The sequence below is a fragment of the Diabrotica undecimpunctata genome, chromosome 6 (assembly GCF_040954645.1).
Source record: "Diabrotica undecimpunctata isolate CICGRU chromosome 6, icDiaUnde3, whole genome shotgun sequence".
Lineage (NCBI taxonomy): Eukaryota > Metazoa > Arthropoda > Insecta > Coleoptera > Chrysomelidae > Diabrotica > Diabrotica undecimpunctata.
The window spans coordinates 6,378,653-6,391,546 of NC_092808.1; the positions used below are offsets into that span (position 1 = coordinate 6,378,653).

The following is a 12,894-nucleotide window of genomic DNA, read 5'->3' on the forward strand; positions in this document are numbered from 1 at the left end:
CTTCCACGTCATCCAACCATCTCGTTCTGGGCCTTCCTTTTTTTCGCCTTTCTATGGGCTTCCATTGTAACATTTTCTTTGTTGTTTTTGCATCGTTTTGTCTCTGCAAATGTCCCAGCCATGACAGTCTGTGACTTTTCACAAATCTTACAATGTCATAACCTTTATTTAACGCATTAACCTCGTCGTTTCTCCTGATTCTCCATGTGCCATCTTCCTCTTGTACCGGGCCATATACTTTCCTCAGTATTTTTCTCTCGAATGTCCTGAGTTGGGCTTCATCTTTTTTCGTCATTACCCAAGTTTCACATCCATAGGTTACTACGGGTCTAATCAGTGTTCTGTAGATAGTCATTTTGGTTCTTTTGTCTAATAATTTCGATGTCATCAATCTTTTATTAGCATAGTATGTACGATTCCCGCTGGAAATACGTGCATTAATTTCGCTACTTACGGAGTTCTTCTGATTGATTTCTGTGCCGAGATATGTAAAGGCATCCACTCGTTCGATAGTATAGTTGTCTATTGTGATATTATTTTCATTGTCAGTTATTCTTTTGACTGTCATATACTTCGTTTTTGCTTCGTTTATTTTCAGACCTCTTTTTCTTTGTTTGAACCCTTCCATTAGTCGTGGCTTATTCCTACTAATGATGGCTACATCGTCTGCATATGCAGTAATTTGTACTGATTTGATGTATATATGGGTTATATTGGTTTTTCTGATGACTGCCTCAAGAACTAGGTTGAATAGCATGGTTGATAGGGCATTTTCCTGTCTTACTCCCATGTTGATGTTAAACAGGGGAGTCAGTTCTCCATCTACTCTGACTGCGGCTTTTAAACCCTGCAACGTCATTTTTATGAGGCTGATGTATTTCTTAGGTATACCTAGATTACAAAGGTCTTCCAGCATTCTGTCTCTTTTCACACTATCAAAAGCTTGTTTAAAGTCTATATACATATTATATAGGTCCATGTCGTATTCATAAGCTTTTTCTTGTATCGTTCTTAGTATGAATATGTTATCTGTAGTGGCTCTATTTAGTCTGAATCCATTTTGATAATCACCAATTATATTTTCGGAGTATTCTAATAATCTATTGTAGATTATACCAGAAAGAATTTTGTATATTACATTTAGCAATGTAATTGGCCTATAATTCTGGCATTCACTCTTATCTCCTTTTTTATATATTGGCTGTATGAGGCCAACTGTCCATTCCTCTAGCATTTGCTCCTTCGTCCATATTAATGTTATTAGGTAATGGATTCTTTCCCAGAGTTCGGATCTTCCATGCTTTAATATTTCTGCCGAAATTCCGTCCGTTCCTGGTGCTTTATTGTTTTTTAGTTTTCTGCCATCTATATTTGCAAAATTTTGTCATCTATTCATGGTTAGCATAGATTAGACTTTACCTCTCTGTGCTGTAACCCGTCTTTCATACTCATATAGCAAACGACTAACGCCTTGTAGATTCTGGGCTGATTGATTCGAGTATAAATTTTGTATAGGCCTGTACTAACCTGTGCTTGCGAGTTATGAGTTCTAACAGAACGACAAAAGAGCTGAGACAAGTTCGAGGAGTTACCAAAAGAGATAGACTACGGAACACTCAAATAAGAGAAGATTTGCAAATAGAGTCAACATTAAATTATATAGAAGGAAGAAACTCATTTGATGGGGTCATCTTTAGAGAATGCAGAATACAAAACCGGTGAAAGTTACAATACAAATATATTTCGGTATACTTTATACCATCTTCAGTGATAGCTAAAAAGTTTATGATGAGTGACATTAAGTATATATAAGCAAATAATTAACTTGCATATTTAAGATTGCGGCCATTAGATTGAAATGGTATGTAAAAAAATACTCGAAAAAAACAAACATATCACCATGTCACAGGATAATAAACAATCAAAACGCCCACACTGCTTGTCTAGATATACTTCATTCGCTTAGCTCGGGCATATTTTGACAGATTCATTGTCGGAAACCTACAACACAACAATTCCTACTTCTCAGTATTGGTATTGATAGCTATTCCTACTTCTCAGTATTAATAGCTCATGTGTCCTTCTATTGCAGACTTCTTTCTTTAAAAAAAGAAGAATTATTCTAAATAGTGGAAGTGTATACTAAACTCATCAAATTTTGGGTAGTATATATTTAAAAAATATATTTTATTTATTATAATTTAACATAACTATTTATTATATGGTGCAGATAAATAAATATTGATTGTTGGTAATTTGCAAAGTTCTATTTTATTTACTATTTAGTTTGTTTACTATTAATATTGGCTATGAGTACGTGTGCTTGGTTGTATAGTAATTTCCAGCCACTTTTAGTCTGTCAAAAAGTAACTAACTTCGCAAAAAAATAATTACTAAATTCACTAGACAGTTCGGACTGGGAATAGCGAACCGAGTATAAGTAAGCGCATCTCGTTCGCGCAGACGGAATCAGCCATGTTTTAAACGGAATCAGTGCTGTTCAGTGAAATTTTATCTGTTGTTAACTAGTTGCTTTGACAAAGTCCTCGTAGACATACCGTCTCAGGACTCGCAACTAATGTAGAGTCATATGTCGCCATGTTACCAATCCAACGGTAACTTTAACATCTTAACTGTAAATTAGACATAATGTAAATCAAATCTTATTTAATAATTTTTAAAGGGTTTTTACCCACATATTTAGTGGCTACATCCATGTATTAACTTGACACTGATGATGGAATATTTATTCCGAAAACGTTTTGTCAATGCAACATAACCCAACTGGGTTTTTATATACCTTTTTATAAAGGATTTTATTCAAAAAATATGTTAAGTGGAGTTATAATTTCTTTTTTTAAAAAACAAAGATTGGTTTAAGAAATTAATAACAATAACATTATCACAGGAGACTTTAAAAAACTTTATATTATCAGCAACTTCGATTGCTAGGTACGATGTGAGTCTTTTTTTACAGAAAGTTTTTTTCGACAAAGGAAAAATTGGCATTGCATTGACACACAATAAATAACAATTGTTTATTGTTCTGTGACATTGAATTGGAGGCATTAAGATATGTGTTCCATGATACAACAAGTGAAAGTTGGCAATGACTTAATGTGACAGTTTGTTTTGTGTTAATTTATAGCTGGACTCTATCTTTACTGTTAATCAGAAGAATTTCTATATCAGAAACAACAGAAAATCATAACTTTTAAACGTAACGAAAATAAATCTCACTTAAGTGACTGATGTCAGATTTCTTATTTACGGTTTTCTATGTTTCGGAGATAAAAGTCATCTCAAGAAACAATATTTTAAAATAATTATTTTCAATTGCTAATACCTTGGCTTTTATGTATTTCATTGTGTGATCGTTTTGGTTAACGTGCATAGATAAACTACAACTATCTGGATATTTCTTCGAATCACTCTTGTGGGAGGTGATACGGTCTTTTAATCGCCTTGAAGAATGGCCAATGTATTGTAAATTAGAATTTGTACAAGGAATACTATAGACTACTACCGAGTCATTACCGTAGAGCCTCTACGACAAAATTATACCTTGAACCAGTTTTTCGATCTAAAAGCAAGGTGTTTAGGGAATATATAAAATTTGCAAAAGAGACAAATATAGGAGCTTTGAGCTGAAGTTCATTTACTGCTGAATTTAACAAGCAAAACTTGGGTATATTTCGACCAAAAAAAGACCAGTACGATTTATGTATGGCCTACAAACATGGCCATGAAACAAATGAAGAATATGAAGCACACCAGAAAAGAAAAACAGAAGCAAGACAACAAAAGAAAAAAGATAAAGAAACAGAGTTTATGGCTTACTATTCATATGCAAGCAGTAAACTTGCTCCTTATTTGTGATGTTCTGCTATACAGGGTGTTTCAAAAAGGTATGTCATAAATTAAATCACGCATTCGGGGGACAAAAATAAATTTATTGAATCCAACTTACCTTAGTACAAAAGTGTACACAAAAAAGTTACTGCTCTTTGAAGTTACAAAATAAAATGGGTTTTTTGCATTATCTCCTAAACTACTTGACATTTTGTAATAAAAATGGATACGTTACTCTCTTCTGAAAATATTTTTCATACAAAAGAAACAACAAAATCCAAGCGCACAGAAAAATTTTAAGGGGGTTTGCTTCCCTAAATCCCCCCAAACTTTTGAGTATGTTCAAATCAAATGAATTTTGTGGCGTCATTAGTTTAACACATTATTTTTAAAACTTTTTTGCCGCTTATTACTTTTTCGAAAAACTATTTTTTTCCTAGTTGGCCATAAAATCACAATTAGTTTCTACGGATACAATAATTAAAAACAGTTCCATCAATAATAGTCAATAATTTGAAGCTATCATTTATTGTGTGAATAAGATTAATATTAAAAATTTTGATATTTTAATGGCCTACACATTTCAGGAAATGGCAGATATGCATTTAACTTTGGGTAAACAATGCTTTGGGTAAGTTGGATCAGATTAAATTATGATTTCAATAAACTATCGGGAATATGGGTTACGCAGTAAACCGGGTTATGCAGTAAAATATCCCAATCGAAATACACCCGATAGACGATTATTTCTGACCATTGATCGTCGTTTACGGGAAACGGGTACATTCCAACCGCAAGTTGCTGGCAATAGTGGTCGTCCAATAATGGATGCAACTGATGAAGACATTTTAGAAATCATTGAAGAAGTCCCTGAAACAAGTACAAGGGTAATAGCTGCACAACTAAATGTTCCTCACGTAAGGGTTTGGAGGCGTTTGAAGGATCAGCTGGTTAAACCCTATCACTTAACAACGGTTCAAGAGTTATTGGTTGAAGATTATCCTAAAAGGATTGGATTTTGCGATTGATTGTTAATGAAAAATACTCAAAATGTCAATTTTATTAGAAATATTTTGTTTACCGACCAGGCTACCTTCAGTAGAAATGGAATAACAAACCATCATAACGAGCACATTTGGGCCGACGAAAATCCTCACGCCAAAAAAACGACTCATCACCAAAGGACTTTCAAAGTTAATGTTTTGAGCAGGAATTGTGGATTACAATCTGATAGGCCCAGTATTTCTTCCCAACAATATAAATGGTGATAAAATTATTTGCAGTTCTTGGCAAACGATTTACAAGGGTATTTGGAAGAAGTGAATATTGCAATAAGGCAAAATATGTGGTTTCTACAAGATGGCGCTCCACCGCATTACAGTAATGAAGTCCGGGAATACCTTTACAGGCAGTATCCTGGTCGGTGGATTCGAAGGGGTCGTGACGCACCTATTTCTTGGCCACCCAGACGTCCAGGTCTTAACCCCATGGACTTTTGCTTTTGGGGGTTTATGAAAGGGAAGGTGTATTCTGTAACAATAGAGGACGAACAACAATTGAGGGTTAGAATAATTGAAGCTGCAAATTAATTTCGTCAGAAAAATATGATTTTTCAGCGCATTCGGTTTTCCTCATTAAAACGATACCGAATGTGTATTGAAGAAAATGGGGGTCATTTTAAACATTTATTGTAATATCATATTTATAGAGGTTATAGATATTCTTTGTACTTGCTAATTCATTTAAGCCATTTATTTAGTTGCATATAATTTTTTAAAGGTTAATGAAAAGGGCCGTAATTCAATAAAAACTGTTTTTTGACAAAAGTGAAAGGAGGCAAAAAAGTTTTAAAAATAATGTGTTAAACTAATGATGCCACAAAATTCATTTGATTTGAACGTTTGGGGGGATTTAGAGCAGCACACCCCCTTAAAATTTTTCTGTGCTCTTAGATTTTGTTGTTTCTTTTGTATGAAAAATGCTTTCAGAACAAGAAAGTAACGTGTCCATTTTTATTACAAAATGTCAAGTAGTTTAGGAGATAGTAATTTAGGAGATGCAAAAAAACAATTTTTATTTTGTAACTTCAAAGGGCTGTAACTTTTTTTGTGTATACTTTTGTACTATGCTATACTTGTAAAATGCGTGATTTAATTTATGACATACCTTTTTAAAACACCCTGTATTTCAGCTTGGTGTTTAATTTAGCTACAAAATATGTACACTACTTTCTATGGGATGGGATCAACGGTGCATTTTCACATTTTTTTTGTTAATATTACATATTCTATGCGTTTTTTAAAATTTATTATTATTCTGTATAATCAATAGTTTTCATTACGTTATAAAATATTTTCTATAATTAGGAAATTCAAAAATGTTATTCGATGCAATAAAACTTCTAAAATTTACGCTGCGCTTTTATTTTTGTTCTCTAAAATTTAATTTTCTTATCAATCTAACGTTGGGCCAACTGATGTAGCCCAGTCTGGTTATACAAAAATCATCGATTTCACGGCAAAATGTTTCGCAGATATCTGAAGCTTTTAAGACATAGGTGGGGGTTACTAGATGACGAATAGATAAAAAGATACTCCTATTTTTACCTTGCGTTTTTTTTTAAACAATAATTTATGGTCAGAATTTGATTTTTTATCTATAAGTTTTTTCCCTTATAATTTAAATAAACAATATTTATACCATTTTTTTATATTAAGAATATCTTTATTTTCCCGTTTTTTCAATTAAAATTGATAAATAATTTACGGAGATGTTTGCAAAAAAGCAGTTTTTTTTGCACTAATTTATAACTTTAATTAATTTTTTATTAACAAAATAAAATGTTATTAATACATTTCAGCATTGAGGAATTACCGTCCTTTAAATTTGTGCAAAATTTCCCCTCGATTGGTCAAATAGTTTAAAAGTTATTCAATTTGTTTATCCCTGGGACTAATTATTTAAACCATTGAACTTGCCCTATGAATGATGCTAGACACATTTAACAAATTTCATAGGATTCTTTAAGACTTATACTATCTCAGAAGTTAAATGAATATTGAGTTTTCATTAAGATTATTTACAAAATAAACGTTTGAAAAAGGGGTATGTTTTTTACTTATAAACAATTGTCATAACTTTTATATTTTTCAAGCTACAGACTTGTACGTACAACCATTCGATAGCAGGTAAAAAAACTCACATTTAACAAAAAAAAATAAACCTTCTATGAACAATAGGAACGAAGTTAGTGACAATTTTTTTGTTAATTATATCTCCATTATTTATAAATATTAAGAAGTAAAATTTGCACAAATTTTAAATGAAAATCTAAACTTTATATTGAATTTTATAGCTATAAAATTCATCCAATTTTTCGAAACTTAAAACCTTTCGAAAGATCGACATAGGGAAGTGGAGGGGAAACTGTTTTAGCTCCTCGCTACAAAATTTAATATTATGGTTACGGATTTATCATTCAAAAGCTTCAACAGTTCTGTAGGAATTTCATCAGGTCCATTTGCTTTTCCATTTTTAGCGTTTCTTATTGCGTATTCTACTTCTTCTTTCAATATGTCTGGCCCGGTTGCATTGATTATCTGAGTTAAGTTGTTTCTATCGTCTTCAAATAATTCATTCAGGTATTCTGTCCATCTTTTTATTTTATTCTCTAGATCTACAATAAGATTTCCATCTTTGTCTTTAAGTTTATCTATTTGGCATTTCTTTATGCTTCCTGTTATCTCTTTTACTTTTTTGTGCATATTGAACGCATCGTACTTTTTCTCATAGGTTTCCATTTCTTCACATTGTTCTTTAATCCACTCCTCTTTGGCTTCTTTTTTTCTCTTTTTTATGTGTTTATTTATTTCTTTGTATTTGTCTGGGTAATTCTTCATCTTTCTTCTTTGTTCCATCAAGTCTAGTATATCTTGTGTCATCCACCGCTTATTCTTTGTTGTTGTTTTTGTAAGATGTTTCTTTCCTGCTGTTTGTATAGCTGTATTTATGTACTTTAATTTTTGGTTAACGTTGTTTGTATCGTTAATTTGTTGCTGCACTGAACGGAGGTTTTCATTTATTTCTTCTCCTGTTTCTTGTCGTATATTTTTGTTTCTAAGTTTATTTAAATCTAGTGCCTTTCTGTGTGGTCTTCTAATCTTTTTTGGTCTCGCCTCTATCACAGTAACTACCGAGTTATGATCTGAGTCTATATCAGCTCCTGGGTACGTCTTAGTACATTTAACAGCATTATGATACCTGCTTGCTATCATAATGTAGTCTATTTGATTTCTCACTATTTTTTCTTTGGTATGTTGTGGAGATGTCCATGTATATAACCGTCGAGGAGGTAATTTGAAAAAGGTATTTGTTATTACCCTTGACCCACCTTGGCATTAAGATCGCCCATTAATATGTTAATGTATGGAAAGACTGACTTAATAAATGAAGACAAACAACCTGCAACAAAAAGGTTCAGACCTGACAGTGAAGTCGAATAAATGATCCAAATTTTAACTTTTAAACCAATGTATGTAAAGAACATAAAAAAATATAAGTTCAATAAACATTGCAAAATTTAATAAGGCAAGTGATGAAAAAATCGACTTATTTTATCAAAGCAATAAGGCAGATTAGATTAATTATTGTATATCATATTTGTAAGAAAAATAGAATAAAAATCAATATTGTTAATTATAAAAATACAAACAATTATAAATAATATAAGGAATATAATAATATAATGTGTAAAAAATTACCTGAAATTTAATTTATAAAATATATAAGTATTATTACATCATTGATATAAAATGAAAAAACATATGTTGATTTTCCGGGATTTTCCGAGATTTATGGGGGGTGAAAATTATGTCATCATTATTAATACTGCGACAGACTATTCGAGCAAATTAAAAAAAAGGAACTATTTAGGGTGAATTTCAAATGGACTCAATTTTTCCGAGTTTTTCCATATTTTCCGGCCAGTGAAAACTATGTAGTTATTCATATTTCGACGAGCTACCCCAGAATAAAAAAAAAGAGGCTTGCAGCTGCAAAGGAAGCCGAGATAATGTAAATTTTTCCTACGTGTTGCGATTTGAAGTTATCTCTCCAGATATCCTCTCCACTTTCCTATGTTGATCTTTCGAAAGTACCGTCGTTTCGAAAAATTAGATAAATTTTATAGCTATAAGTTTCAATATACAGTTTAGATTTTTATTCAAAATTTGTGCAAATTTTACTTCTTAATGTTTATAAACAATGGAGATATGATTTTTTTAAAAATAGTCACTAACTTCGTTCCTATTGGCCATAGAAGGTTTTTTATTTTTTAATGTGAGCTTTTTTACCAGCTATCCTATATAGATTTTTATTCAAAATTTGTGCAAATTTTACTTCTTAATGTTTATAAACAATGGAGATATGATTTTTTTTTAAAATAGTCACTAACTTCGTTCCTATTGGTCATAGAAGGTTTTTTATTTTTTAATGTGAGCTTTTTTACCAGCTATCGAATGGTTGTACGTACAAGTCTGTAGCTTGAGACATATAGAAGTTATGACAATTGTTTATAAGTAAAAAACATACCCCTTTTTCAAACGTTTATTTTGTAAATAATTTCGATGAAAACTCAATATGCATTTAACTTCTGAGATAGTCTAAGTCTTAAAGAATCCTATGAAATTTGCTGAATGTGTCCAGCATCATGCATAGGGCAAGCTCAATAGTTTAAATAATTAGCCTCAGGGATAAACAAATTAAATAGCTTATAAAATATTTGACTGATCGGGGGGAAATTTCGCACAAATCTAAAAGATGGTAATTCCTTGATGTTTAAATGTATTAATACCATTTTATTTTGTTAATAAAAAAATTAATAAAATTTATAAATTAGTGCAAAAAAACTGCTTTTTTGCAAATATCTCTGTAAATTATTTATCAATTTTAATTAAAAAAACCGGAAAATAAAGATATTCTTGACATAAAAAAATGACATAAATATTGTTTATTTAAAATATAAGGGAAAAAATTTATAGACAAAAAATTAAATTGTGACCATAAATTATTGCTTAAAAAAAACGCAACGTAAAACTAGGAGTATCTTTTCATCTATTCATCATCTAGTATCCCCCACCTATGTCTTAAAAGCTTCAGATATCTGCGAAACATTTTTCCACCTTTTTTTTAACCAGACTGGGCTAATGTGGAAAGGGGCTCGTATATCCATTAGAGACTTTAATATATACAAGATAATACATTATTTCTATTTTGCAGGTTATATAAATCTGGATAGAACCGTCGGGTTCGATCTGTCAACTTCAAAATTAATTCTAGAAGACTTAGCTCGCTTCCATGCCACTACATTAGCGATTAAACTAAAGGAACCTGCTACTTTCGAGAAAAAAATCAAGCCTCACTGCAGCTGCTTCCTAAAACATCCAGCTTCGTTAGAGTTAGATTACGAAGCAAACGAACTAGCGTCAGTTTTAGAAGAAGCAGAAATCGGAAGAAAGTTAATGCCACAGTTTAGGAAAAGCATAAAGTATATGGGAACATTAAGGACGACTTTTAGGGAACCGTTTTCAACTGTGGTTCACAGAGACTTCTGGGTAAATAACATTATGCTACAATTTGAGGAGGGAGCTGTTAAAAATATTAAAATAGTGGACTTTCAGATGTACACTTACGATACTCCTGCTACAGACCTAATGTTCTTTCTATTTACTAGTGTCCAAACGCAAGTACTGAAACAACATTTTGAGGAATTGATCGAACATTACCATGAGATACTGGCTCAAACACTTTTGATATTTGGTTGTGATATTTCCCCGTTTACATACGAAAAGTTATTGGAAGAAATCAGTGCATGTATGAAAACAGAGCTGGGCAAAATGATGTTTATGCTGCTGTTCATTATAAGGGGACCAAAGGGTGGCCACCCTAACAGTGACCCAAAGGAAATTCCGCAATTAAACGTTAAGCATTTAAATCGGGAAGATAAGGATAGGTTGTTTTGGCTTCTTAAAGAATTCGATAAAAGGGGGTGGGTAAATTTTTAGAACTTGTTGAATATGTATAGAAAAATTTGTAGTTTATTTTAGCATATGATAGTATAGAAACCAAAGATATTATGTGTTAATAGGTTTAATAAAAGTGTTATATTTTGATATAAAAAATTGTTTTGTACTACTAATTGTTTTTAAACTATTTTTTGCCTATAGTTTTCTTAAAGGTTTTGGATTGCTTAATCCATTCAGCCAAGATATATTATTAGTACATTTATTATCTCATAATTCTTGATGTGCTTTCCTTTTTTCTTATGTGTTGTTCTGAAATGGAAACTTAGCCAGAAGTAGTACACAAAAAGCAGAGCTATTTGCTACATATCTCGAAAATACATTTAAATCAGATGCATGTGAAGATAATAAAAAAAGATGAGAGGAACCTGTTCAATTCGAGAAAAAAATTCGACTAATTACACCAAGAAGTGCTTATAGAAATAAAGAAAAATATTAACCCGAAGGAAGCTTCGGGCTATGAATTAATTACGGGTGAACTGTTTCTTTCCCCTTCAAAAAGGCCCGATAGCCCTTCAAAAAAATCTTTTTTGAAGGGGTATCGTAAAACTAATAAACTTAATTAATGCTGCATGCAGATTAAAATATGTACCAATGATATGCAAAGTGGCAGAAGTCATTATGATTCCTAAACCAGGAAAACCAGTACATGAGGTTCCTTCTTACAGATAGATATCTCTGCTCCCTATGATATCGAAGCTGTTTAAGAAACTTCTCCTCAAGAGAATTGCACCAATTGTTGAAGCAAGAAATGTGATTTCGACACATCAACTTGGGTTCTGGAATAAGCATTCAATGGACCAGGTGCACAGAATCACAAATATTATCGAATGATAGCCAAAAGAAAAGACAGTCTGCTGAGCTGTCTTCCTTGATGCTGCACAGGCTTTCGATAAAGTTTGGTATGAAGGTTTACTACATAAATTAAAAAGTTTTGGCCCAAATAGTACTCACAACTTTTACGTAAATGAACAAGATTTTAAAATTAAGCAAAAATTGTTTTTAATACTTAAAAAAGAAATTAGAGCTGGTATTCCACAAGGCAGTGTGTTAAGTCCGTATATCCTGTGATATACCTGTACTGGAAGACAACACAGTTGCCACCTATGCTGATGATACGGCTATCCAAGCAGTAGGAACGACTAATGAAGAGGCGACCAACAAGGTCCAAATAGCAGTTAACCAAATCTATAAATGGACAATAAATGGAGAAATAGGCTAAATAAAGATAAATCTGTTCACGTTCATTTTTTTACCAACAAAAAATACAATATATACCAGTTCCAATCAACAAGATTCGAGTACCATGTGCAGATACTATGCAGATGTTTATAACAGTTTTAAATCGATACCAGTGATGTTCAATATTGTGAACAGTGTGTAAGATTTTTGAGCCTTAGTATTAAAGAACCAACTAAGAGGCTACGGTCCGAAGGGACATCAGATCTAAGATATGTTTTGACTAATTTTACTGAATTATATAAGCGTTTTATGATAACGCTCATTGAAATAATTTGATTTTTTTAGATTCAGATTTTCATCTGTTCATAATATTCATAATACACAGATTTACTTTTTTTACACATTCCTACAAAATAGTCCCCTCTATCGTTGCGTTCCACAAGAACAAACTCTCTTACATTTTCTTTTTTCTCTTAACCAATACGTCGTTAATCGCTTTCTGCTGTTGGTGGAACGAGATTTAAATTACAAGTTTTGGACCTCAATTTCATCAGGATAACTCTGGGATACGTAGCATACTGATTTAATACAGCTCTAAGTCTGTTTGAAGACTATGAAAGCTACTCCATTTCGACGATAATTACTGTTTTCACCTGAATAGTATACCTAAAAGTCTAAAATTTAAAATAAACTTAAAAGAAGAACAACTTTTATTTCTTTTAACTATTATACTTATTTGATTGTAGGCTTCGTTTTTGCTATCTATTTCAAATGTTAAACT

The 12,894-nt window shown here is 31.8% G+C and overlaps 1 protein-coding gene across 2 annotated transcripts in view; it reads left to right on the forward strand.

Annotated features, from left to right (window-relative positions):
- The window catches only part of LOC140443046 (uncharacterized), a 34,263-nt gene extending 23,190 nt beyond the window's left edge, over positions 1–11,073 (forward strand). Inside the window, exon 3 of one of the 2 annotated variants that reach the window (XM_072534091.1) lies at positions 10,129–11,073. In XM_072534091.1, coding sequence (XP_072390192.1) covers positions 10,129–10,913 — 785 coding nt within the window. In that variant the 3' untranslated portion in view covers positions 10,914–11,073. The remainder of the gene's footprint in view (positions 1–10,128) is intronic. The other variant, XM_072534090.1, reaches the window with a different exon arrangement.
- The last annotated feature ends 1,821 nt before the right edge of the window (positions 11,074–12,894 follow it).